At 44.1% G+C, this 27901-nt stretch overlaps 1 protein-coding gene across 1 annotated transcript in view; it reads right to left on the bottom strand.

Annotated features, from left to right (window-relative positions):
• Window positions 1-27901, bottom strand: part of LOC123759099 (maltase-glucoamylase) — a 289988-nt gene that overhangs the window by 30300 nt on the left and 231787 nt on the right. The window contains exons 36-37 of the mRNA XM_069324937.1: window positions 25077-25234; window positions 23061-23203 (exon numbers count right to left, since the gene is read on the bottom strand). Coding sequence (XP_069181038.1) covers window positions 23061-23203; window positions 25077-25234 — 301 coding nt within the window. The remainder of the gene's footprint in view (window positions 1-23060; window positions 23204-25076; window positions 25235-27901) is intronic.

Raw genomic sequence — 27901 nt, 5'->3', positions numbered from 1 at the left:
CCCCCCTCCCCCCCCCCCTTCTATGATTATCCCCCACCAACCAGCTGTTACGGTGCAAAGTTTTGCGACACTTATCCCAATCGTCTGGCCTCCAACCCCCCCACCCACCCACCCTCCGACACATACACGAAATGCTCACCAGCCGGTCGCCGTGCGGACAGCACGCTGTACACATGATCCTGTGGTTCCGGGTTCGATCCCGGACGCCGGCGATGAAACAATGGGCAGAGTGTTTTTCACCCTATGCCCCTGTTACCTAGCAGTAAATAGGTACCTGGGAGGTAAGTCAGCTGTCACGGGCTGCTTCCTGGGGTGTGTGTGGTGTGGGGAAAAAAAGTAGTAGTAGAAACAGTTGATTGACAGTTGAGAGGCGGGCCGAAAGAGCAGAGCTCAACCCCCGCAAGCTCAACTAGGTGAATACACACACACACACACACACACACACACACACACACACACACACACACACACACAGAACATTCACCAAGGAGGAGATTTGAGAAGGGACAGAAGAAAGTGAGCCTCAAGGCAATGTACACTAACATAGACGATATTACAAATAAAGCAAATGAACTAGGAGAATGGATACTAGAGGAAAACCCAGACATAATAGCTCTCACAGAAACAAAGCTGACGAAAACAATAACAAATACAGGACTATTATGTTATGAGGAAAGAGAGAGAAGGAAGAGGTGGGGATGGTGTAGCTCTGCTGGTAAGAAAAGGCTGGGATTTCGAGGAGTTGGTTGTTCAGGGATGTGAAGGTTTCAGTGACTACATAATAGGAACAATAACAAATGGAGGGCAAAAAATTATAATCGTAGTCATATATAATCCGCCACCAAATGACAGAAGACCCAGACAGGAATATGATAGAAACAATATGGCCACCATTAACATAATGAAGAGAGCAGCTTCTGTTGCTAGCAGGAATGGATCTGGACTACTAATCATGAGAGACTTCAACCATGGGAAGATAGACTTGGAAGAACAGAGACCCGCATGGAGGAGCAGAAACATGGAGAGCTAAGCTGCTGGACGTGGCAACAAGAAACTTTCTAAGCCAGCACATCAAGGATCCAACAAGAATGAGAGGAGAGGATGAACCAGCAATGCTTGATCTGATATTTACCCTTAATGAGTGGGATATAAGGGAAGTCAAGATGGAAGCGCCCTTGGGAATGAGTGATCACAGTGTATTGAACTTTGAGTACCTGGTAGAGGTAGGAATTATCCCCCCAAAGAAAGAACTAGGAAACAAAAGGCTGGCATACCGAAAGGGAAATTATGAGGAGATGAGAAGCTTCCTAAGGAAAATACCTTGGGACACAGACCTCAGAGCTAAGTCTGTACAAGATATGATGGACTATGTCACCCAAAAGTGTCAGGAGGCAGTAAGCAGATACATCCCGGCCCAAAAGGAAAAATCCGAGAAGCAAAAGAAGAATCCATGGTATAATAGGGCATTGTATGGAAGCAAAGGTACTGAACAAAAGGGCGTGGAGGAACTTCCGGAATAACAGAACACCAGAAAGCAGAGAGAGATACCAGAGAACCAGGAATGAGTATGTCAGGGTGAGAAGAGAAGCAGAGAAAAGTTATGAAAATGATATAGCAAACAAAGCCAAGACCGAACCAAAGCTACTCCACAGTCACATCAGAAGGAAAACAACAGTGAAAGAACAGGTAGTGAAACTTAGGAAAGGCGAGGACAGGTGTACAGAGAATGACAAAGAGGTGTGTGATGAACTCAACAAGAGGTTCCAAGAGGTCTTCACAATAGAACAGGGTGAGGTCACTGTGCTAGGAGAAAGGGAAGTAAACCAGGCGGCCTTGGAAGAGTTTGAAATTACGAGAGAGGAGGTCAAGAGACACCTGCTGGACCTGGATGTTAGAAAGGCTGTTAGTCCAGACGGGATCTCGCCATGGGTACTGAAAGAGTGTGCAGAGGCACTTTGCTTGCCACTCTCCATAGTGTTTCGTAGGTCACTGGAGACGGGAGACCTACCAGAAATATGGAAGACGGCGAATGTGGTCCCAATATACAAAAAGGGCGACAGGCAAGAGGCACTGAACTACAGGCCAGTGTCCTTAACTTGTATTCCATGCAAGGTGATGGAGAAGATCGTGAGAAAAAACCTGGTAGCACATCTGGAGAGAAGGGACTTCGTGACAAATCGACAACATGGGTTCAGCGAGGGTAAATCTTGCCTGACTGGCTTAATAGAATTCTATGACCAGGTAACACAGATTAAGCATGAAAGAGAGGCCTGGGCGGACTGCATTTTCTTGGATTGTCGGAAAGCCTTTGACACAGTACCCCATAAGAGGCTGGTACATAAGCTGGAGAGACAGGCAGGTGTAGCTGGTAAGGTGCTCCAGTGGATAAGGGAGTACCTAAGCAATAGGAAGCAGAGAGTTACGGTGAGGGGTGAGACCTCCGATTGGCGTGAAGTCACCAGTGGAGTCCCACAGGGCTCTGTAACTCAGTCCTATCTTGTTTCTGATATATGTAAATGATCTCCCGGAGGGCATACACTCATTTCTCTCAATATTTGCGGACGATGCCAAAATTATGAGAAGGATTAAGACAGAAGAGGACTGTTTGAGGCTTCAAGAAGACCTAGACAAACTGCAGGAATGGTCGAACAAGTGGTTGTTAGAGTTTACAACTCTACAACCAAATGTAATTACAACCAAATGTAATATAATGAAGATAGGTGCAGGGAGCAGGAGGCCAAATACAAGGTATTATCTGGGAGAGAAAATTCTTCAGGAGTCAGAGAAAGAAAAAGACTTGAGAGTTGATATCACGCCAGACCTGTCTCCTGCAGTACATATCAAGAGGATAACATCAGCGGCATATGCCAGGCTGGCCAACATACGAACGGCATTCAGAAATTTGTTTAAAGAATCATTCAGAACTTTGTATACCACATATGTCAGGCCAATCCTGGAGTATGCAGCCCCAGCATGGAGTCCATATCTAGTCAAGGATAAGACTAAACTGGAAAAGGTTCAAAGATTTGCCACCAGACTAGTACCCGAGCTGAGAGATATGAGCTACGAGGAGAGACTACGGGAATTAAACCTCACTTCGCTGGAAGACAGAAGAGTTAGGGGGGACATGATCACCACATTCAAGATTCTCAAGGGAATTGCTAGGGTAGATAAAGACAGGCTATTTAACACAAGGGGCACACGCACAAGGGGACACAGGTGGAAACTGAGTGCCCAAAGGAGCCACAGAGATATTAGAAAGAACTTTTTTAGTGTCAGAGTGGTTGACAAATGGAATGCATTAGGAAGTGAGGTGGTGGAGGCTGACTTCATACACAGTTTCAAGTGTAGATATGTTAGAGCCCAATAGGCTCAGGAATCTGTACACCTGTTGATTGACGGTTGAGAGGCGGGACCAAAGAGCCAGAGCTCAACCCCCGCAAGCACAACTAGGTGAGTACAACCTAATTTCTAGATTTAGATAGACGCTGACTTTTCAAAATTCATAGTGAGAAAGGAAAGGAGAAAGCGCCAGGTCCATTACGACTATATCGCACTGGGAAATGATCAGGATAAGGATTTGGGATTGGACCGGGGGAAGGAATGGTGCCCAACCACTTGGACGGTCGGGGATTGAACGCCGACCTGCATGAAGCGAGACCGTCGCTTTACCGTCCAGCCCAAGTGGTTGGGCTTAGAACTACAGATTAAATATATATATATATATATATATATATATATATATATATATATATATATATATATATATATATATATATATATATATAAATTTCATTGAATATGACCGCATATTCTGTATTTATTATTTTCTGGTTTAGGGCTTCTATCCCTCTAACTGTTTTCTTAGCTTCAGGGCTTAATTGAAATAGGAGTTCTCCAAAACTCATTTTCGTACTTTTAAGGTGAAGAAAAGAAGTGATTTACTATAGAGTGTATTACACTTATTTGTATAATTTGCACGACGTTTCGAACCTCCATGGTTCATTCTCAAGTGAACAGATCTTACAATACTAGTTGATTTTATACCCGCATTAGGTCAGGTGATAATACAATGAAGGTGAAAAACATGGGGGGATACATAAGGGATAAACATAGGGGCTGCAGAAGGCTTATTGGCCCATACGAGGCATCTCCTATCTAAACACAAAGATTAATCCAGTGTAATTGGCCTGTTATGTTGGACATTGTCTTCTGTGTTGGCATCGATATGTTCTTGTATATATATATATATATATATATATATATATATATATATATATATATATATATATATATATATATATATATATATTATATATAAATATCTGTATGGCAAGTTAAATCTTCAACTCAAAATGCTCACCATCGCTTACTTTCCCATATCATAATTATCACATAATAATACTCAAATTATATTTTATGTAAGCGAAAAAAAAAATCAGCAAGTTTAATAATGGAATTAGTTTGATTAAAAATCTGGTTCTGAGAATACAGTGTGTGCCCGCACGATGCTCTTATTAGTTCCCCCTCTCGCTACAAGCTAATACTTTTTTGTTTTTCATAAAGGTGGTAATACTTTTTACCCTGAAGTTCTCGGCTCCGCATTACATAAAAGTGAAAGCTTCGGAAAAAAGCCTCTGCCGCTCCGCTTTGAAATTAAATATCTGACGGCGCTCACAGGATGACCCAATTTGAGGGTCAACGCCATGAAAGATATTCTGCAAATTTATTCATCTTTGAAACACTTAAAATGCACACACGGGCTCACACGCGCACGCAAGCACGCACCCACACACACAAACACACACACACCTCGGGGGGGATGGGGGGTGGTCTCGTAGCCTGGTGGATAGCGCGCAGGACTCGTAATTCTGTGGCGACGGGTTCGATTCCCGCACGAGGCAGAAACAAATAGGCAAAGTTTCTTTCACCCTGAATGCCCCTGTTACCTAGCAGTAAATAGGTACCTAGGAGTTAGTCAGCTGTCACGGGCTGCTTCCTGGGGTGTGTGTGGTATGGAAAAAAAAGTAGTTAGTAAACAGTTGAGAGGCGGGCCGAAAGAGCAAAGCTCAACCCCCGCAAACACAACTAGGTGAATCCACACACACACACACACACACACACACACACACACACACACACACACACACACACACACACACACACACACACACACACACACACACACACTCACACACATACATTCAGTACCTCGTATATCACATATGTAAGACCAATCCTGGAGTATGCGGCCCCAGCATGGAGCCCGTACCTTGTCAAGCACAAGACGAAGCTGGAAAAAGTTCAGAGGTATGACACTAGGCTAGTTCCAGAACTAAGAGACATGAGTTACAAGGAAAGGCTGCGTGAAATGCACGGTTCGACACTTAAAGAGAGAAAAGCAAGGGGAGACATGATCACAACGTACAAAATTCTCAGAGGAATTGACAGGGTAGATAAGGATAAACTGTTTAGTACGGGTGGTACGCGAACAAGGGGACACAGGCGGAGACTGCCTACCCAAATGAGCCACAGGGACGTTAGCAAGAACTTTTTCAGTATCAAAGTAGTTAACAGATGGAATGCATTAGGCAGTGATATGGTGGAGGCTGACTCCATACACAGTTTCAAATGTAAATATGATAGAACCCAGTAGGCTCAGGAACCTGTACATCAGTAGATAGACACTTGAGAGGCGGGACCAAAGAGCTCAACCTCCGCAAGCACAACTAGGTGAGTACACACGGGCGTGCATGTGTAAAGATTCGAAGAACAAGGTAAAAGTCTCCAAAATGCACCCCATCACACCCATATGCATGCACTTAGGGTGGCCTCTGACCGTTTGACCTCTGAGTGACCTCTGACTGGGTTGTCTTTGACAGTTGATGGCCTTTGTCTGTATGACCTTCAACAGTGAAATCGTTGATAGTGAGACCTCTGATCACGAGACCCTTTACTACGTAAGAGATAAACACACACAGACAGGTAAATACGGGCCGGTAAACAGATACATGGATTGGAAGGAGGCACAAAGAAACAAGTAGACAGGCAGGCAGGAAGACCAAAAACAGACGGAAAGACGGCTCCTGACAGGAATACAGACAGATAGCGACGAGTACGCACACCGAGAAACAAACGGAGAGGCAAAGAAGCAAAGAAAATGTACAAAAATATTCCGCCTGGAAGATTGAACACGTTCTCAAACCCAATTATCATAACAGTCAAAGCTTAAATATACAGAATCCAAGACAGAATAACACGGTATTTTCCAGAGATAACCTCGCCACGGAAGGCCAGGCAAGGAAGAGGGTGAGAGAGAGAGTTGGAGAGAGAGAGAGAGAGAGAGAGAGAGAGAGAGAGAGAGAGAGAGAGAGAGAGAGAGAGAGAGAGAAGAGATAGAGAGATAGAGAAGAGAAGAGAGAGAGAGAGAGAGAGTGAGTGAGTGAGTGAGTGAGAGTGAGTGAGTGAGTAGGAGGAAGAGGGAAAGGGAGAGGGAGAGAGAGAGAGAGAAAGAGAAAGTAGGAGACAGACAGACAGACAGACGAACGTTTCAAATCTGCTCTGAACGACCTGTTGAACCTGTCCTAAAAGCAATAATTAACGTGAAAGTCAAAATACTCGACTAGCCATTACGGACTCAAGAGCTATGCAAGCCAGAGGGGGAGTCCCGGCACCAACACTCTGAATGGCTGCTGCAGCTCTGATGGGTGGACGGCGGGACGGCGGGACGGCGGGACGGCGGGACGGCGGGACGGCGGCGGAGGTAGAGGATGCTGATAGACTGAACAAGGGGGAGTGTAGGCAGGTGGATGGGCACACTAAGAAAAGAGGAAGATGGGCCTGAAGAATAACACCAGATGTTTTATTGATAATGCTTCTAGAAATAAATCCCTGTACCACAGTTGCCTTATTCTGAATATTTATTCATGATTTTTTTAGAGGGGGGGGGGGGGGGAGGGCATGATCTCCTATTAATCGTAACTCGCAAAGCTTTTCCGCTTCTGCCAATTTTTCGTCCATTTGAAAAATCTATTTTGATAGTTATGAAGCAATTTTCAGTCTTCTGAACTTATTTCGCTCCCTGTTTTTGTATCGTCCGCAAATTTGCTTATATTGCTGCTCACTTCGGTATCTAAATCATATATTTAATAATAATAATAATAATAATAATAATAATAATTTATTTAGGAAAAGTACATACATAGATGTAGAGTTACAAACATTCTGTTTATCTATAGGCAGAGCTAGTACATACAAAAATCTAAAGACACTAATACGCATAGCGTTTCGGGCATAGCATTTATATATATATATATATATATATATATATATATATATATATATATATATATATATATATATATATATATATATATATATATATATATATATATATATATATATATATATATATATATATATATATATATATATATATATATATATATATATATATATATGGAGGTAGCAGGACTGAGTCCCCGGGGGACTATACTAAACACTGGGGTCCTAGTCCATCTTAACGCTGCGTATACTATGTTTCCTTTGAAGCCACCGTGCCGTTATCCAGCTTAGGGTAAGTACCCACAGTACCAGGATCCGTTGCCTTTCTTACCAGTCTTTCGGGAGTCACTGCCTGGCCGAAGTCAACGTACACAACTGTTGCAATCCTTGCATTTACTGTCAACTGCGTCAACATTTTTTAGAAAGAATGAAAGCAGAGGCGTCACACTAGCGATAGTCTCCTGTTTTTACAACATGTGTACAAACCATGTTGTGAATCATCTGTTAATCTTTGTTTTTGATGATGTGAACGAATGGGATTTTGTGGTTATTAATTGAAGTAAATTTCTTACAATAAACGTTATTAAGGTAACTTGCCGATAGCTTAATGCAAGTATCTTATATATATGCAAGTGATATTTCTCTTCTTATTGATTGGCTCTATACATTGTAAATCGCCACGATTCGGGTACTTTGTTCGACTGTAATGATGTATTGATATTGAATTCAAAGGCTCACTTAGTTCACCTCTTCGTTCTCTTAGGATTCTGGTAAAGTCTTGTCTTGGGGTCTTGTTTGGCTTTAACTAAACTATGTATTTAAAAATTTCCTCCCTGGTGACGACTCAACAATTGAACTTTTCCATCTTCACTGCCTACCTACGTACATTTACTCAGATGTTGGTCAAATGTCAAATTCTTCAACATAAAATACAAAGACAATATATTTATTCAGACGGCCAATCATTTCAAATATATTATCAGTTACTTCACCTACAGAATAACCACATGTGAAAAATAGAGAATGGTTAACGCGTTTTCGGCTAATTCGCCTTCATCAAAGCAAAGTAGAATGAAGATGGGACGGCGGATCTTCATTCTACTTTGCTCTGATGAAGGCGAATTAGCCGAAAACGCGTTAAGTATTCTCTATTTTTCACATGTGGTTATTCTGCATACTTGGATCAGTGTTTTTGTGATCAATGTTGCATATATATATATATATATATATATATATATATATATATATATATATATATATATATATATATATATATATATATATATATATATATATATATATATATATATTGTTAAATATGACCGAAAAAGTGAGATCAATAATTCTAACACGAATTTTCTCAATATTTCTTATGTTTCTTTTTACTGTGGATGGTAATTGAAAAATCAATTCTCCAAAATTCATTTTTATTTCTAGTCTGACGCGACGCTTGAACCCGTTTCGTAATAACTTTTTACATTTTCAAAGACTTTAGTTTACACACACAACTGTAACCTGCAAACACTAATGATGTTTTTGGTGTGTAGTGCCTCGCAGACGTCGAGCCGCCTGCCATTGCTGTACCTATCGATGATTTCTGTGTTGTCTGTTAAGACTTCTCTGGTGATGGTCTGGTTGTGAGAGGAGATTATGTGTTCCTTTATGGAGCCCTGTTGCTTATGCATTGTTAATCGTCTGGAAAGCGACGTTGTTGTCTTGCCTATATTCTGAGTTCTTTGGGGCTTACAGTCCCCAAGTGGGCATTTGAAGGCATAGACGACATTGGTCTCTTTCAAGGCATTCTGCCTTGTGTCAGGAGAGTTTTTCATGAGTATGTTGGCCGTTTTTTTGGTTTTATAGTAAATCGTCAATACCATTTTCTGTTTTTTTTTCTGTAGGGGATAACGTTCCTATCAACAATATCTTTCAGGACCCTTTTTTCCGTTTTATGAGCTGTCGAGAAGAAGTTCCTGCAAAATAGTTTAATAGAGGGTAAAGGTGTTGTGTTAGTTGACTCTTGAGAGGTTGCATGGCGTTTTACCTTTCTTCTTATAAAGTCTTCAACAAAACCATTAGAGAAGCCATTGTTGACTAGGACCTGCCTTACCCTACAGAGTTCTTCATCGACTTGCTTCCATCCTGAGCTGTGGCTGAGAGCACGGTCGACATAAGCGTTGACAACACTCCTCTTGTACCTGTCTGGGCAGTCACTATTGGCATTGAGGCACATTCCTATGTTTGCTAAAAAGACTAATCTAATCTAATCTAATCTTTATCTAATCTTTGTTTGGCACGTCTTCAAGAATCATTTGGGGTGAATCATTTGGAATCATTAAATCGACCCATTTGAGATTTAAGAGATTAAGGACGTTTCCATCCGTCATGAACCATGATCATCTCGGCCAGATAATGGGCCAAAAAGAACTGAAACGTCATCACTGCGTCTATTTTCAGCTATATGGTTCGAGTGTTAAAAATTGTCAGCCGCGTTTTTTGACTTGAGGTTCAAATCACTTTGAGTTTTGCTTTTTCCTTAGCCGGCGAAACGTAATAAGTAATTTAATATTTCTTATATATATATATATATATATATATATATATATATATATATATATATATACTTTTAACATTGATGATGGTATGATGAGTTATTGTTCTAGATAAACAAGAACGTAGGAATAAAGGAAACTGCAGGCCAGTTGACCCATGCCTCGCGGCTCCTGTGTATATCCAGCCAGACTCACGCACCTGTGTCTAACCTTCACTAGACGACTGTGCGGGCGTCCTGAGACCAGTCTTATGGTTGATGCTGCACGCCTCTATACTGTCTCCCCCCTCCACCCCCCACACTCACCACATCACCAACACTCTCACCACATCACCCCCCCCCCCCACTCTCACCACATCACCTCCTTACTGTCATCCCCCCTTCTATTACCCCCCCCCACACTCTCACCACATCACCCCCTTACTGTCATCCCCCCTTCTATTACCCCCCCCACACTCTCACCACATCACCCCCCCCCCCAAACACACATACTCTCACCACATCATCCTCCCCCCCCCCACACTCTCACCACATAACCCCAACACTTCGATCCGATTACATAATGTCAACGGCTCAGTCCAACACTGCGAACAATTTCATTTAGAGTGAGGCATCACCGCCACAAGTATCATATAGATTACTGCAAACAATCCAATTAGTGTTTGTGGCCGCTGCAACCTGAGTGATCACGACCGTCGGGTTTGGTAGTTGACTTTCGGCCTCAGTTCAACGGTGAGCCACGACAGGTTACAACGGCGTATTGACCGTCCACAAGCCACCCTGGGACGTATTGACCGCCCACAAGCTACCCTGGGGCGTATTGACCGTCCACAAGCCACCCTGTGACGTATTGACCGTCCACAAGCCACCCTGGGGCGTATTGACCGTCCACAAGCCACCCTGGGACGTATTGACCGTCCACAAGCCACCCTGGGGCGTATTGACCGTACACCACAAGCCACCCTGGGACATATTGACCGCCCACAAGCCACCCTGGGACATATTGACCGCCCACAAGCCACCCTGGGACGTACTGACCGCCCACAAGCCACCCTGGGACGTATTGACCGCCCACAAGCCACCCTGGGACGTACTGACCGTCCACAAGCCACCCTGGGACATATTGACCGTCCACAAGCCACCCTGGGACATATTGACCGCCCACAAGCCACCCTGGGACATATTGACCGCCCACAAGCCACCCTGGGACGTACTGACCGCCCACAAGCCACCCTGGGACGTATTGACCGCCCACAAGCCACCCTGGGACGTACTGACCGTCCACAAGCCACCCTGGGACATATTGACCGTCCACAAGCCACCCTGGGACATATTGACCGCCCACAAGCCACCCTGGGACATATTGACCGTCCACAAGCCACCCTGGGGCGTATTGACCGTCCACCACAAGCCACCCTGGGACATATTGACCGTCCACAAGCCACCCTGGGACATATTGACCGCCCACAAGCCACCCTGGGACGTACTGACCGCCCACAAGCCACCCTGGGACGTATTGACCGCCCACAAGCCACCCTGGGACGTACTGACCGTCCACAAGCCACCCTGGGACATATTGACCGTCCACAAGCCACCCTGGGACGTAATGACCGTCCACAAGACACCCTGGGACGTAATGACCGTCCACAAGCCACCCTGGGACATACTGACCGCCCACAAGACACCCTGGGACATACTAACCGCCCACAAGACACCCTGGGACATACTGACCGCCAACAAGCCACCCTGGGACATACTGACCGTCCACAAGCCACCCTGGGACATACTGACCGCCCACAAGCCACCCTGGGACATACTGACCGCCCACAAGCCACCCTGGGACATACTGACCGCCCACAAGACACCCTGGGACATACTGACCGTCCCCCATACTCCACGTAGACAACTATATATCACCATTTACAAGAGAAATATTTGTCACGTTCTAGATTCATCATCATAACAACATGGGATCTTACTCGTGGCTTCATAACCTCTAATCCTTGTTAATGTGGCTGGTCTGAAGAACCCATTGCGGCTTCTATCCTGGAATAAGTCAGGATAGTGAGGATGGTGGGGCTTGGGGTGGGGGGAGAGGGGCTGGGGCTTGGGGGGTGGGGGAGAGGGGCTGGGGCTTGGGGGGTGGGGGGAGAGGGGCTGGGGCTTGGGGGGTGGGGGGGGAGAGGGGCTGGGGCTGGGGGGTTGGTTGAGACATAAAAAATACCAGTGGCTGTTCTATACGTCAGTAATTTCCATGTCTGCATCATCGGAGACATGATGATGATGAATTTAAGAAAAAAATGAGAAAAATGTAAAGCATTGTTGAATCGAAAAGAACGCAATTCTTGCAGAACTGTAAAGTGTGAAGCAACTTGCTAGTGTTACGTGACGCAGCGTGACGCATGGTAATCAGAGAGACACACACATGCAGGTGTACAGACAATAGGCCCGAGGGAGGTGAGCTATATATACCAGGGAGTGAAGGTCATGGGTGAGGAGGCTTGGTCTCCACCATCCTGTATATGAGTTAACACTCTCAGCATCATTATAATTTGCTATAATACTTTATGCTAAGTTAAATAATTGCTATTGCAATTAAGACAATGACAATATTATAGTTATGTCACTGTGATGATAATTATGATGATTATATCTCCGTGATGATAATGTTGAACCAACATAGCCATCTGACTACTGCCACGTCAAGCCAATTAAAACACAGAACAGTGGAAAAAATTAATAAACACCTGGAGAATGTCGCAATAACATGGGTGAAAATCAACAAGTCTCCCAACACATGCAACATCCAAATTACATCACCCCCCCCCCCCCCCCCGCCGTGGCCTGCAAGACTGTGATGCAACTGGTCATTGTCTTAATGCCGGACGAAAAACAACACAAGAGAAATCTTAAACTTGAAGACACGAACGATGCTAAATTGGGGGGGGGGGTCCCCTTAACGATTCCATCAGAGACCCTAATTATCCCGTAGCTAATTGGTCTCTCCTGTCACGTCAGGAACTGATCCCGTCAACCAATAGTTTGGTGTGGTTCTTAATTAAGGAATTTAAAACTAGAAAATTCGAAGTCGATATGATTGTACGGCTCTTTAACGGTGTATGATGACAAGCCGCTGGATTATGAAGACGGGGGGGTAGAGGGGGTGAGGAATGAGGAGCAACCGCTAGGACCGTTCGGGGCTCGAACGCCGACCGTACAAGGTAATAATAATAATAATAATAATATTAATATATTAAGAAACAGAAGGGGAGCACAGAGAGCCTAGCCGAATCATACTAAGCATAGTATGGGATACAAGTGTATACTGTGAGAGGTGGGAGTGTCAGCATCATGTTGTGTATGAGACCTGGGCCATGTTGGTCATGTTGTGGCCTCATACACAACATGACCAACATGGCCCGGCCCTCATACACAACACAGTTGGTGTTGACACTCCCACCTCTCACAGTATACACTTGTATCCCATACTATGCTTAGTATGATTCGGCTCGGCTCGCTTTGCTCTCCTTCTGTTTCTTAATATATTAATATTATTATTAATATTATTGAGAAAATCAATAGAAGCCATCAGAAGGATACGAACCTGGACAGAAGGTTCGAATCCTTCTCACGGCTCCTCATCGATGCATCACGTTAATGTAATTTCTTTGTGCATTATTATTATTATTATTGCTATTATTATTATTATTATTATTATTATTATTATTATTATTATTATTATTATTATTATTATTATTATTATTATTATTACAAAGGTCACTAGGTATAGTATTTATTTATTTTAAAGTTACTAATTCCACAACGTTTCGGACATGTTTCGTTCCTATTTTATATTATTTTTGTTTTTTTTTGTGAGGGGGGGGGGGCGTCTCTGCTTTTTCCCCGTTTATTTTCTGTCGTTCTCTGTTTACCTTTATTGCTTACTTTATTTTTCGCTTTCATCTGGAAGGGAGGCGTCATTAGGTCGGTCTTGATGCTTCACTGAGCTCTCCAAGTGGGGCTTCACGACTGCCCGAAGGTCAGCTTCGTGGGTCCCATTCTTGCATATTTAACGAATCATTAGTGAGGCAGAGTGGATTACAATCATGGAAGGTTGTTAATGTGGTGCCAAGTGTTAGGACAGGAGCACGAGCGCTTACATCCAACTATCTCCTAATTAGCTTAACCTCTATTGTGCGGAAATTGCTGGATGCAATAATTGCAAAAGCCATTTGTCTACTTTCTTAAAAACATAGATTAATAAATTATTCACAACATGGCTTTACTAAGGGTCACTCATAATTGATAATTTTGCTCTCAATCTACACCATAATAATTAAGGCAATTGATAGGGGAGAGTTTGAGACATTGTGGACCATGACTTTCCCAAAGGTTTTGATACACTGCCACTCGAATAATTGATTAAAAGATATAGGCTCACGGTACTGTGGGTGCTACATTAAGTTGGATTAGAGCATGGCTATACTAAAGAAAACAGAGTTAGTATAAATGGAGTTTTTTTTTCTTTATATACACAAGCGTTCTTACATTCTTGTACAGCCACTAGTACACGTAGCGCTTCGAGGAAGTTCTTAATCCTATGTTCCCCGGAATACGACCCGCCAAATCGTTTAACAACCAGGTACCCATTTTACTGTTGGGTAAACAGAGGCTACAGTTAAGGATTTGCGCCCATAAATCCTCCCCGGCCAGGATACGAACCCATGACAAAACGCAAGGCGAGTGTCTTACCACTACACCACGGGGAGTTAAGTTAGAGTAGGAAAATGTTGTAAGTGGAGTGCCTCAAGGCTCTGTCCTGCTGTTTAGAATATTAGATAAATGTATATATTTAGAATCTGTATCGAGCAGCAATACTTGCTAATTTGCCGACGATGCAAAAATCGGGAAGGGGAATAAACTCGGCAGACTCAAAATCACTTGAAGACGCTCAACATAGGGTTTTGAACTGGTCAAAAAGACTGGCAGATGCAGTTTAATGCTGAAAAATGTAAGGTCATGAGGCTAGGTAATGATGACAGAGTTAGAGGATGGTGATAAGATTGCGAAGTATGATTGTGAAAAAGATCAGGGAAGTCATGAGTAGTACGAATTTAAAGCCCAAAAATTCAGTGCATAAATATTCGAAATAAGGCAAATAAGACACTGGAATTTACTTCTAGAAGAATTAGTAATAAAACATATGGTGTTATTTTCCAGCTATATCTTGCTCTAGTTAGGCCCCATTTAGATTATTCAGTTCAGTTTTGGTCGGCCGAGCGGACAGCACACTGGACTTGTGATCCTGTGGTCCCGGGTTCGATCCCAGGCGCCGGCGAGAAACAATGGGCAGAGTTTCTTTCACCCTATGCCCCTGTTACCTAGCAGTAAAATAGGTACCTGGGTGTTAGTCAGCTGTCACAGGCTGCTTCCTGGGGGTGGAGACCTGGTCGAGGACGGGGCCGCGAGAACACTAAAGCCCCGAAATCATCTCAAGATAACCTCAAGATAACCACACTATAGAATGGACATAAATTTCCTAGAACGCGCTCAGCGCAGAATGACAAAGTTAGTCCAATATATTAGCAACCTTCCATTTGAAGAGAGATTGAATAAGCCTAATTTACATTCTCTAGAAAAGCGAAGAGTTAAGGATGACATGACTGAAATATACAAGTGGATGAATGGGCATAACAATGGAGATGTGTGTTTGCCATATTCAATACCTTAATAATAATAGTACACGAAACAGTGGAAATAAATTTGATAAATTAGATTTAGAAAAACCTGGGTAAATACTGGCTTGGAAACATGGTTTTTGACTTGTGAAACAGAGTACCAGGTAACATAATAAGACTTGGGATCACTTGTTTCAAGCGTAGGTTACATGCCAATATGAATGAGTTTGGGTTGATATAAATAAGAGCTACCATGGATTGGCCAATAGGCCTACTACAGTTTTTTGATTCCTCACCTTCTTCTTCGTTTCCCCTCACCTTCCATCTTGCCATATATATTACCTCCCTCCCTTCCCATACAGTTACAGCCCTGCTCCTGTGCCAGGTAAGTTCACTGCGGGCTCACCATAGCCCGTGCTACTTGGAACTTGTTGTTCCCAGTAGCTGAATCTTAAGCAACAACAACAACCTCCCATTGACCCATTCAAAACAATGGAGAAGATAGACCATAACAACACTTTCGGCAGCCTCCTGCATGGGAAGAATCGAGTCTAAAGATTATCATTGAAGAATTACCTGCTAAAAAATCAGCATGTGACTCGGAGAGGCTCAAAGCCGACAATTACTCACATCTTCACAGACGGATCAGTTGAACAAGAAAGAGGTTCTGCTGGGGCAGCAGTTTACACTAACAACCATGAAGCTTACTGGAGCATGAATAGTGGGTGCTCAACATTGCAAACAGAATTACATGCTCTGAAGGAGGCCATAAACTATACAATTGAGAATAATTTACATGATGTCATCATTCATACCGACTCTAAATCTTCGCTCCAGGCATTGTTATCCAGTCAGCACAGAGATAATATACAACTCCTCACAGAAATCCAACATATAGGAAAAGAAGCCCATAATCTAGGGCTGTCAATCACCCTAAATTGGATACCAAGTCACATTGGCATAGATGGTAATGAAAAGGCAGACTCACTAGCAAAAACTGCCACTGCTCTACCTGTTGTACAGGTCCAAATACCTTCAAGTTTTTCACAGATTAAAGAGCAAATCAAGAAGAAAATACTCACAACTATCAAAAGTTGCCACAGAGCCAAAGTAGCGGAAAGAAGATCCACTGCTGATATGGTACGAACAAGCCACTGGGTACTACTCTTTCAAGCTTGACAAAAAGATATCCAGAGACATTGCATTAGTCATACACAGACTCAGACTTGGTTACAAGTGCTGCTGGGAGGTAATAACCCAGAGTGTCAGATCTGTGGAACAGAAGCAGAGGCGCCACTATTGCACTACTTACTGGAATGTGAAGCTACTGAAGCCCTGCGCATCAAACTCAACATTAATCCAACGACAGCAGCTGCATTAGATGCACATTTCCACAGCGACTATAATGATTAGAAAAAGCCGTTGGTGAATGGGACTCACTAGTGAACATTCTGCATCTACATCCGCCACCAAGATAATGTTATTAAAACAAGACTAAAACCAGTGCACTAAAACAGAAGCGAAAAAGAAACAGGGAAAAAGTAGGAAACCCCACCTCCATTTACAACTTTGACCAAAGTATCACAGTAACAAGGTTATCGCGAATAACCGAACTCAATTACGGGTTCACCATAACCCGTGCTACATGGATATTTAGTTCCGAGTAGCTATATTTAAACCAACAGCAACAACAACATCCCCATAGACTGGGGCTTTTGATGATGTAGGGGTTGTCATTCGTGCTTGGGAGGTCTTGGAGGCAACAGCAGGTGTATTCATTTTGCTGTCCTGATCTGTTAGGTTGTTGCTGCCTTGTGGAGTAGTGCTCTGTTTTCTCTAGTTACTCGAGGTCCTGTTCTTGTTTAGACGGAAAGGAATTGGTGCTTTTAGTCTGTTGTTGATTTTTTTTCTTCATTTATGCGGACTTGTCGTGGAGTGTTCCGCCGGCTTTTATCTGAGAGTCTGGTAGTTTGTTGTGTTGGAGTGTTGGCTTTGGTGTAACACTGGACGTGTTGTAACACTGGACGTGTTGTAACACTGGACGTGTTGTAACACTGGACGTGTTGTAACACTGGACGTGTTGTAACACTGGACGTGTTGTAACACTGGACGTGTTGTAACACTGGACGTGTTGTAACACTGGACGTGTTGTAACACTGGACGTGTTGTAACACTGGACGTGTTGTAACACTGGACGTGGTGTAACACTGGACGTGTTGTAACACTGGACGTGGTGTAACACTATAAAATATGTATCCTAGACGATAGTGATTAATATTAATATATAGTGAGTAACCCTTCCTACTGGTTGCATTTGGTAACACTTTGTCAAAATTGATAAAGGTAAAGCCTTGAGGGTATTAGTTATTGAACACTGGTTATTTATGTTGACCAGACCACACACTAGAAAGTGAAGGGACGACGACGTTTCGGTCCGTCCTGGACCATTCTCAAGTCGATTGTGGTTATTTATATTTAACGTAATATGAACTGACATATGGTGTACTACTGATGGTTACACCCGGAACCAAGGGTGCCATACCAAGGAAATGCTACACAGGAAACAAATTAATTAACTACGCTGCCACCATCTTGCCTGTCAATTAGCTATATCAAGCAATGAGGCATGAAACATTGCTTGACTTTGAGAGTCCTTTTTTTTTTAACTGTCATTAATTACAGGCCGGTTGTTAACAAAACTATACACAGAGGAGTTTGGAAAGTTCCATTTAATTGACACAGATGGAAAGTTTAACATCGGTTTATTGAGAACAAAACATGATATTCACTAAACTATAAATCCCTACTCTAACACTGGCAAATGTTCAGAAATCACACATGGGAAATATCAGGATCACACACATTACCTTCTGGATCCTGCTCTCTGACCTTTGTGAGTCTGTCTCCTGACACCCACTTGATGACCTACAGCCCACACTGCCTCTGTTCCTCCAGCACTCTCTATCCCTCTAAGCTCCCCTACAGGAATATATATATACATGCCCCCAAAACTGCCACACCACCTATCAACTGGAGAAAGGGAGAGGGGAAGATTTGCTGTTGCTAACCTACATTGAGGCTTGTAAGTGGTCCACCCACACGTGCACAAACACTCAAGAATTTGCCATTAAGATGTTTGACAACTACCATACACCTCTTCAAGGATGGGAACTATTAATTACGGAAGCGCACGGGGGAAGTAACGTTTTCCTCACCCAAATGTTTACACAGCCAACACTCACCTTGCAGGTGGTTGACCTCTGACCTGGCAGAAAGGAGGAGCTCCCTGGGTGTTTACACATAAGAATCTGGGAGTATAATTCCATTACAATGTTTGACAAGATTATCATGAAATATCACCTACTTATAACTAGCTAACTAAGACTAGCTTGGAATATTTTAATTAATTTTGCAAGACGTTCCAGACGTTCTGGGCTGACCTCTTGGAGACGGCTTCCCTGGGTTTGAGCTCTGGGGGAGGGGGGGGGGTTTGTCATGGGTGTTACATTGGTTTGCTGCGTAGATCTAGAGGTATGTATTCTATTGACCCTTTCTGGACATCGTTTGTTCCAGTCGTGATGTGTATCCCCGCAGTTTGGACATTTTGCGTTTGTTGATTTGCCTTCTTTATGTAGAATTTTGCATATATCAGTGTTTGACATGGATGTAGCAAAGACACCACGACCCAACCCAGAGTCTCCTCACCTACCGAGACAAAATAAAGAAAGCCAAACGCATATCAAGTGACTACTGTTCCAATAATTTTTTTTTTTTTTTTTTTTTGAGATATATACAAGAGTTGTTACATTCTTGTACAGCCACTAGTACGCGTAGCGTTTCGGGCAAGTCCTTAATCCTATGGTCCCTGGAATACGATCCCCTGCCGCGAAGAATCGTTTTTTCATCCAAGTACACATTTTACTGTTGCGTTAAACAGAGGCTACAGTTAAGGAATTGCGCCCAGTAAGTCCTCCCCGGCCAGGATACGAACCCATGACATAGCGCTCGCGGAACGCCAGGCGAGTGTCTTACCACTACACCACGGAGACTGCATAGACTGCAATTATTGCCTTCCCTGACAGAGACCTTCAGCAAGATGCTTGACAAAGCATTCCAAGCACTGGAACAGACTAACTCTCAGTCAAGGAAGGAAATGTTGAAAAGTTAAAAAAACAATCTACTGAACTTATTTCTTCCACACTTCTACAAGCCCGACCTGAAAAGGTTGACGGAGCAGAAGTCGAAGAAGGTGACGAAACTGAATTGTTTCAGCACCCAATAGCAGTCTCCACTCCAGCCAAGAAGACACAAGCCGTCGGGGAAATCAGAACATTATTAACCACCATGGACTAAATGGATTCAACTCTAACAGAATAATGGACAATCTCAAGATTATACAATGGAATATTCAAGGATTCAAAAACGAAACACAAACATTCAGACCAGTGCTTCTCAAGGACAACATTGATATTGTTTTACTTCAAGAAACATTCACCAGGACTGAAAGAAGTATCAATATCCAAAGATATCAAGGTTTCTACTGCTCAATTGCACAAGGTGGCACCAGAGGGACGTCAATACTAATACAAAATTATATCAATGTCACGGCAATCATAGACCCGCCTAACTGTGGTGAGAATGTTGAAATTATGGGAGTTAATCTCACTATGAGGAACTCAATGCAGTCCATCTTCAATGTATACAAAGCCCTAGAGAACACGACATGGATCTCTTTGCAATCTTTGAAATAGCAGCCACTACACTTACTATCATCTCGGGTGACTTCAACGCTCATAGTGAATTACTACTTGATTCACCAAGAACGGACGCCAACGGAAGACATCTTGAACACCTTCTGGATGAAGTGCTTGAAGTCAGTCTGCTTAACTCGACGGAACCAACCCACACTGGTGGGGGAAGCTGGATCTCACGTTTGTTTCCACCAGTGTTTATGAGTTGTGTCATTGGTCAGTGGATCATGTACTGACCAGTGACCACTTTGCTACAAAAACAGTTATTAATATAGCACTACCTCCTAGACCTCCAGCTCCCGAGCCCGGATGGGACTTTATCAAGGCAGATTGGACGAAGTTTCAGGAAGCTCTCGAAACTTGGCACCAAAACTACACTCCTCCTGACAACACCGAAGAAATGGAAAAAAGATTTAGTAAATGCAATTCATAGAGCAGCAAATCACGCCATCCCCAAGAGGAAGACAATTACCCAACAACACAAGGACCATTGGTATTTCTGTGATAGGATCAAAGAGCTACACAACAGACTAAATCGTGCACGAAAGAATTTCAGAAGAGATAGAACCGAAGCTAATCTAGGACTTCTTAGAGCTGTCCGAGATCATAAGCATGAAGAAACAGCAAACATCGAAGAAAAAGAAATATGGCTCGAGTGGTGTGCCAAGCTCAGCCAGCATACAACCCTGGGCGACATCTGGGGGCAGAGCAACAGGGCCAAAGGAAAAATCGCTTCCTGCTCCGCCCCTTCTTGTTCGCCCAGAGCTTCAAGAGCTCCACTCAACGTCCTCAACTCTGACTCACCAACAAAAACTTCAAGCAGCAAGATGGAAAAAAATAGACAGTACTTTTGTCTTTCCTAAAGGCTAAAGCTGAAGTGGGGGGGCCTGACGGCTGAGTGGACAGCGCTCGGGATTCGGAATCCTAAGGTTCCGGGTTCAATCCCTGGTAGAGGCGGAAACAAATGGGCATAGTTTCTTTCACCCTGATGTTCCTGTTCACCTAACAGTATATAGGTACCTGGCAGTTAGACAGCGTTACGGGTTGCTTCATGGTGATGTGTAACAAAAAGGAGGCCTGGTCGAGGGGACGCTAAGCCCCGAAATCATCTTAAGACAACCTCAAGATTTACCTGACGAACTGGACCAATCTTTCAGTCTAAAAGGAGAAGACCTTTCAACTCAGAAGACCTACAAAGAAAACTAAAAACTCAACTCCAGGTGAGGACAAAATCACTTACAACATGCTGGCCAAGCTAGGGAAAAAAGTGAAAAAGCCTTCTTTAATATCATCAACAGAGTATTGGTGACAAGAACTCGAGCACTCTCTTGGAACAGTACAATTATAGTACCCATTCCAAAACCCAAAGACCCAGGAAATCCAAGACCCATCTCATTAACAAGCTGTGTGGCCAAAACTGCAGAAAGAATGACTCTTAATCGAACTGACTGAAAAACCAATCCACTGCACCAAAATATGATTGCTTACAGAAAAGGTGCTAGAACCACAGAATGCATTTCTGAATCAAATCAATAACAAACTAGGAATTCTTATTTTTCTAGACCTAGAAAAAGCCTTCGAGTTAGCCAGTTAGCTCCAGCTACATTGTGCTGCCTAGTAGATAAGTAAATCAAAGGACACGCTCTTGCCTTTGCCAGAGGAAGCCTGCTTAACCGAGAAGCTAAAGTCAAATTCCAAGGAAAAACATCCTCCTCAAAGAGGCTGGAAAATGGGACTCCGCAGAAAGGAATACTAAGCCTCTTCAACTGTCTCATGGAACAATTCATGAAGCTCAAGTTACCAAGAGCCAAACTGCTTAACTATTCAGACGACTTTGTGGTCATCATCAATGGCAAAAGCGCCAGGAACCACGGACAAAAGTGCCTAGACATCATCAGCAGGAAAGCAGAATGCATAGCAGTGAAAATAAATAACCTTAAAACCAAAGCAATGACCGTTAAAATGAGAACTCAAGACACCAGACTCGCAATGTGAAGCAACCCAAGCTCTGCGCATCAAACTCAATAATAATCTAATGACAGCAGCTGCATTATATGCAAATTCCTCAGTGACTAAAATGGTCAGAAAAGCAGGTGAAGAATGAGACACACTAGTGAACACTGTACATCTATATTCACAACCAAGATAATGTTATTGAAGCAAGACTAAAACCAGTGAGTTAAAACAGAAGTGGAAAAGAAACGGGAGAAAAGGAGGAAACGCCACCTCCATTTAAAACTTAGACCCAAATATCACAGTAACAAGGTTATCGCGAATAACCGAACTCAATTACGGGCTCACTATAGCCCGTGCTGCATGGACATTTCGTTCTGAGTAGCTAAATCTAAAACAACAACAACATACCCATAGCTCAGTTACAGCCCCGCTCCTGTGCCACAACGGGCTCACCATAGCCTGTGCTGCCTGGAACTTTTTGTTCCAAGTAGCTGAATCTACTATAATATCCCATAGACAATAGTTTGTGATGACTTAAACTTTTCATTGTCTATAAACGAGTAAATATTAGGCAATGGAAACCAACTATGAACCGAATCAAGGCTTAACTCATATATTATTTCAATAATTGTTGTTATTTCTCTTCATGGCCTTGGGATGTGGTGCACATTAACGGTCAAAGCTATCGCGTACCCTACGATAAAGGGATGGGAAGATAAAGTTTGAGATCCACCTGAAGTTGAATAAGCTGAAAATAGTAAACAAACTTTACCCGCCATGAGTAAATGAATCAGCTGATGATAGTAAATATTCCCAACTTGGCATAAGTAAACAAAGACTTACTCGTGCAGAAGTGGCCTGACCACGGTGTGGCCTTGTGTGTGGGCGAGGTAGAAGAGAGTGTAGAAGTAGGGCAGTAAGCGGTACCTAATCTCCAGAGCCTTCCTCGACGACTTCGCAACAGTCTCGGGCCATATTCCTGGGTCCTGCAGGAAAAAAAAACGATAAAATACGCCAGAATGAATATAAATATAAATGTCAGAGCTGAATTTACGACTGAAGACGTTTCGGCTACTGTTTTAATCTTTCAGGTTCCAGACTTACATATCCCTGTGTATTCATTACCTATATATATGCCCCTTACCTATTTTAACCATTAATTATATACACTAATCTTTTCATCCATTAGAATCATCTTTACGTCCATATGTAAACCTGTTGTTTACCTTCATTGGCTATTTAACCCAAGAACAGACCATAAAATAATTGAGCCGAATAATATAGAATAGAACACAACAAAGCAGAAGAGTAAAGAGCATTGCGTTGCGAATATGTAACTGTTTATGTATTATTTTGTGTAGTGGGAACGTGAAGCGCGCCGAGTGCCGCAGAGCCCAAGGTGGTCAGTATTCATCCGCCCAGTTAAGTAGTACCTCAATATATTTAGCGAGTATGTCTAACTCAATTTCTAACTCGTAGGATATGTTCAGACGGTTTATAAATGAAACGTGGACTCGTTTATATTTTAGACTAAAAGAAAAGTATAAGTAGATAGTAGATATTCAGAGAGCTTTTAGGACTTGTTAAACGGCTGATATTCTGAGGCGAGTGTTAGCAGGTGTTGACGACGTCGGACGAGGCCAATATGGCGGACGCTGGGTGAGGACGTGTGGAACGATCTCCCTCGACCTGGAAGGATTTCCTATCCCAAAAACTTTGGGATAGGAAATCCAGCTAAGCTAGGATAGGAAAAACAGCTAAGGCACTGTTTAAACATACAGTATATTGAATGTACTGTAATGTAGTCATTTTGGAGTAAAATAGAGTAGTTATAAGAGTCCAGATTTCATATCATATGTACAGTGAGCGACATGATGATTTTCTCTTTAGATATTTATTTATATTACTTTCTGGTATGATGAGGTGTACTCATTTATTTCCAAATAAATTATTCCATGAATATGACATTGATATAGAGGAATCTGAGCGGAAGGGGGAAACTAATTTGATTTCATGATGTTATAAATAGATTAAAATCCATATTTCAATGTTATTGCGCATTACCTAGTCACCAAAGTGAAGTGTGGGAGCCCCTGATAAACCAGCATTTATGTTTATATATTTTTTAATATATAAATTTCTAATATTATAAACGATCTAGGCGTTTCTGTACTGCTTTGGGAATTTTTCTTAAACATTAACAACAGGCTGGCAACATAAATCCCTAGGAGTACAACCAAGTGAAACTACCCTTAAGGCAAAAGTCCTAGCCTAGGGCAAAAGTCCTAGCCTAGAGCAAAAGTCCTAGCTTAGGGCAAAAGTCCTAGCCTAGGGCAAAAGTCTTAGCCTAGGGCAAAAGTCCTAGCCTAGAGCAAAAGTCCTAACCTAGGGCAAAAGTCCTAGCCTAGAGCAAAAGTCCTAGCCTAGAGCAAAAGTCCTAGCCTAGAGCAAAAGTCCTAGCCTAGGGCAAAAGTCCTAGCCTAGGGCAAAAGTCTTAGCCTAGGGCAAAAGTCCTAGCCTAGGGCAAAAGTCCTAGCCTAGGGCAAAAGTCCTAGCCTAGGGCAAAAGTCCTAGCCTAGGGCAAAAGTCCTAGCCTAGGGCAAAAGTCCTAGCCTAGGGCAAAAGTCCTAACATAGGGCAAAAGTCCTAGCCTAGGGCAAAAGTCCTAGCCTAGAGGCGAGCACAAACCCATACTAACAAAGCGTCGGTATTCCTAATAATAGCACACATTATTAAGAATAATTGTTCAGTGAAATAGTATACATCAGAATATTACGAGAGAAACAAACATAATAAATATTAGAGAATAAGAGACAAGGTAGAGGAGACGGGACTCTTGCCATGTCAACGACTAGGTACCTGGTCCACGGCGTCCTTGTGGTTGTGGCTGCGACTGTAGGGGTAGAAGGCCCCGAGCTCCATCCACCGCTCACACAGCTCCTCCGTCGTGTTCCCGAAGAACCCGCAGATGTCGGCGCCCACGTACGGCACCCCGAACATGTTGAACTCCAGCATGCCTGTAACGTCGGACGGGAATGGTACTCATTTTGTTATTTCCTGTCATTATGAATACTTAGAAACCCCGTGTGTAGATACCAGTCACAAGTGAACAGGTGTCTCGAGTGTGGGGGGACACATCCAGGGTGTCTCTAGCGTGGGGGACACACCCAGGGTGTCTCCCGCATGAGGAGACACATCCATGGTGTCTCCAGCGTGGGGGGGACACACCCAGGGTGTCTCCAGCATGAGGAGACACATCCATGGTGTCTCCAGCGTGGGGGAACACATCCAGGGTGTCTCCAGCATGAGGAGACACACACCCCAGGGTGTCTCTAGCATGAGGAGACACATCCAGGGTGTCTCCCGCATGAGGAGACACATCCAGGGTGTCTCCAGCATGAGGAGACACATCCAGGGTGTCTCCAGCATGAGAAGACACATCCAGGGTGTCTCTAGCATGAAGAGACACATCCATGGTGTCTCCAGCGTGGGGGGGGGGGACACATCCAGGGTGTCTCCAGCATGAGGAGACACATCCAGGGTGTCTCCAGCGTGGGGGGGACACACCCAGGGTGTCCCCAGCATGAGGAGACACACCCCAGGGTGTCCCCAGCATGAGGAGACACACCCCAGGGTGTCTCCAGCATGAGGAGACACACACCCCAGGGTGTCTCCAGCATGAGGAGACACACACCCCAGGGTGTCCCCAGCATGAGGAGACACACCCCAGGGTGTCCCCAGCATGAGGAGACACACACCCCAGGGTGTCCCCAGCATGAGGAGACACACACCCCAGGGTGTCTCCAGCATGAGGAGACACACCCCAGGGTGTCCCCAGCATGAGGAGACACACACCCCAGGGTGTCTCCAGCATGAGGAGACACACACCCAGGGTGTCTCCCGCATGAGGAGACACATCCATGGTGTCTCCAGCGTGGGGGGGACACACCCAGGGTGTCTCCAGCATGAGGAGACACATCCATGGTGTCTCCAGCGTGGGGGAACACATCCAGGGTGTCTCCAGCATGAGGAGACACACACCCCAGGGTGTCTCTAGCATGAGGAGACACATCCAGGGTGTCTCCCGCATGAGGAGACACATCCAGGGTGTCTCCAGCATGAGGAGACACATCCAGGGTGTCTCCAGCATGAGAAGACACATCCAGGGTGTCTCTAGCATGAAGAGACACATCCATGGTGTCTCCAGCGTGGGGGGGGGGGACACATCCAGGGTGTCTCCAGCATGAGGAGACACATCCAGGGTGTCTCCAGCGTGGGGGGGACACACCCAGGGTGTCCCCAGCATGAGGAGACACACCCCAGGGTGTCCCCAGCATGAGGAGACACACCCCAGGGTGTCTCCAGCATGAGGAGACACACACCCCAGGGTGTCTCCAGCATGACGAGACACACACCCCAGGGTGTCCCCAGCATGAGGAGACACACCCCAGGGTGTCCCCAGCATGAGGAGACACACACCCCAGGGTGTCCCCAGCATGAGGAGACACACACCCCAGGGTGTCTCCAGCATGAGGAGACACACCCCAGGGTGTCCCCAGCATGAGGAGACACACACCCCAGGGTGTCTCCAGCATGAGGAGACACACACCCAGGGTGTCCCCAGCATGAGACACACACCCCAGGGTGTCCCCAGCATGAGGAGACACACCCCAGGGTGTCCCCAGCATGAGGAGACACACACCCCAGGGTGTCTCCAGCATGAGGAGACACACACCCCAGGGTGTCCCCAGCATGAGGAGACACACACCCCAGGGTGTCCCCAGCATGAGGAGACACACCCCAGGGTGTCCCCAGCATGAGGAGACACACACCCCAGGGTGTCTCCAGCATGAGGAGACACACACCCAGGGTGTCCCCAGCATGAGACACACACCCCAGGGTGTCCCCAGCATGAGACACACACCCAGGGTGTCCCCAGCATGAGACACACACCCCAGGGTGTCCTCTGTTTATTACACAGTTTACTCCTATCTTTACTGTCCCGGGCCCACAACTCGGAGCAATATAGACCAAGACATTGATCGTACAATATTGTCACGAGGCAGCGGCCAGACAGTGGTACTCCCTTGTAATGTAACATACAATGGGTTCTGACTACCTCCACAAGGTCAACACTAACCACTAACACTAACAACACTAACACTCTGTGGTAATTACATACACAGAGACGTTAGAAACAATTTTTTCAGTGTCAGGGTAGTTAACAAATGGAATGCATTTAGTAGTGTTGTGGTGGAGGCTGACTCCATACACAGTTTCAAATGTAGATATGATAGAGCCCAGTAGGCTCAGGAACCTGTACACCAGTTGATTGACAGTTGAGAGGCGGGACCAAAGAGCCAGAGCTCAACCCCCGCAAGCACAACTAGGTGAGTACAACTAGGTGAGTACTAACTAGAGTACAGGTGAACAGAGAGGCTTTCATTACCTTGTTAGAAATCGTTAGTATGTAAATAATATTTTATATTGGTTGAAGTTATAATGGTTTGCAAAACTTTCATTATTAAGGTTTCTTTCTTGTGTTGTGCTAAGTCCTGTGTCATTGTGTGGATGCTTTGTGGTTATGGTGTTTCTTAATGTTTCTCATTTTGAACTGTGTAATGTGTTCAGTTTTGTCTATTTGTACTGTAGTTGTTAGTTATGTACTTTATGTACATCCATAC

This window comes from Procambarus clarkii, chromosome 15, assembly GCF_040958095.1.
Source record: "Procambarus clarkii isolate CNS0578487 chromosome 15, FALCON_Pclarkii_2.0, whole genome shotgun sequence".
Classification (NCBI taxonomy): domain Eukaryota; kingdom Metazoa; phylum Arthropoda; class Malacostraca; order Decapoda; family Cambaridae; genus Procambarus; species Procambarus clarkii.
The sequence above is the reverse complement of the archived record's forward strand: the minus strand, read 5'-3'. Positions and strand labels throughout refer to the sequence as shown.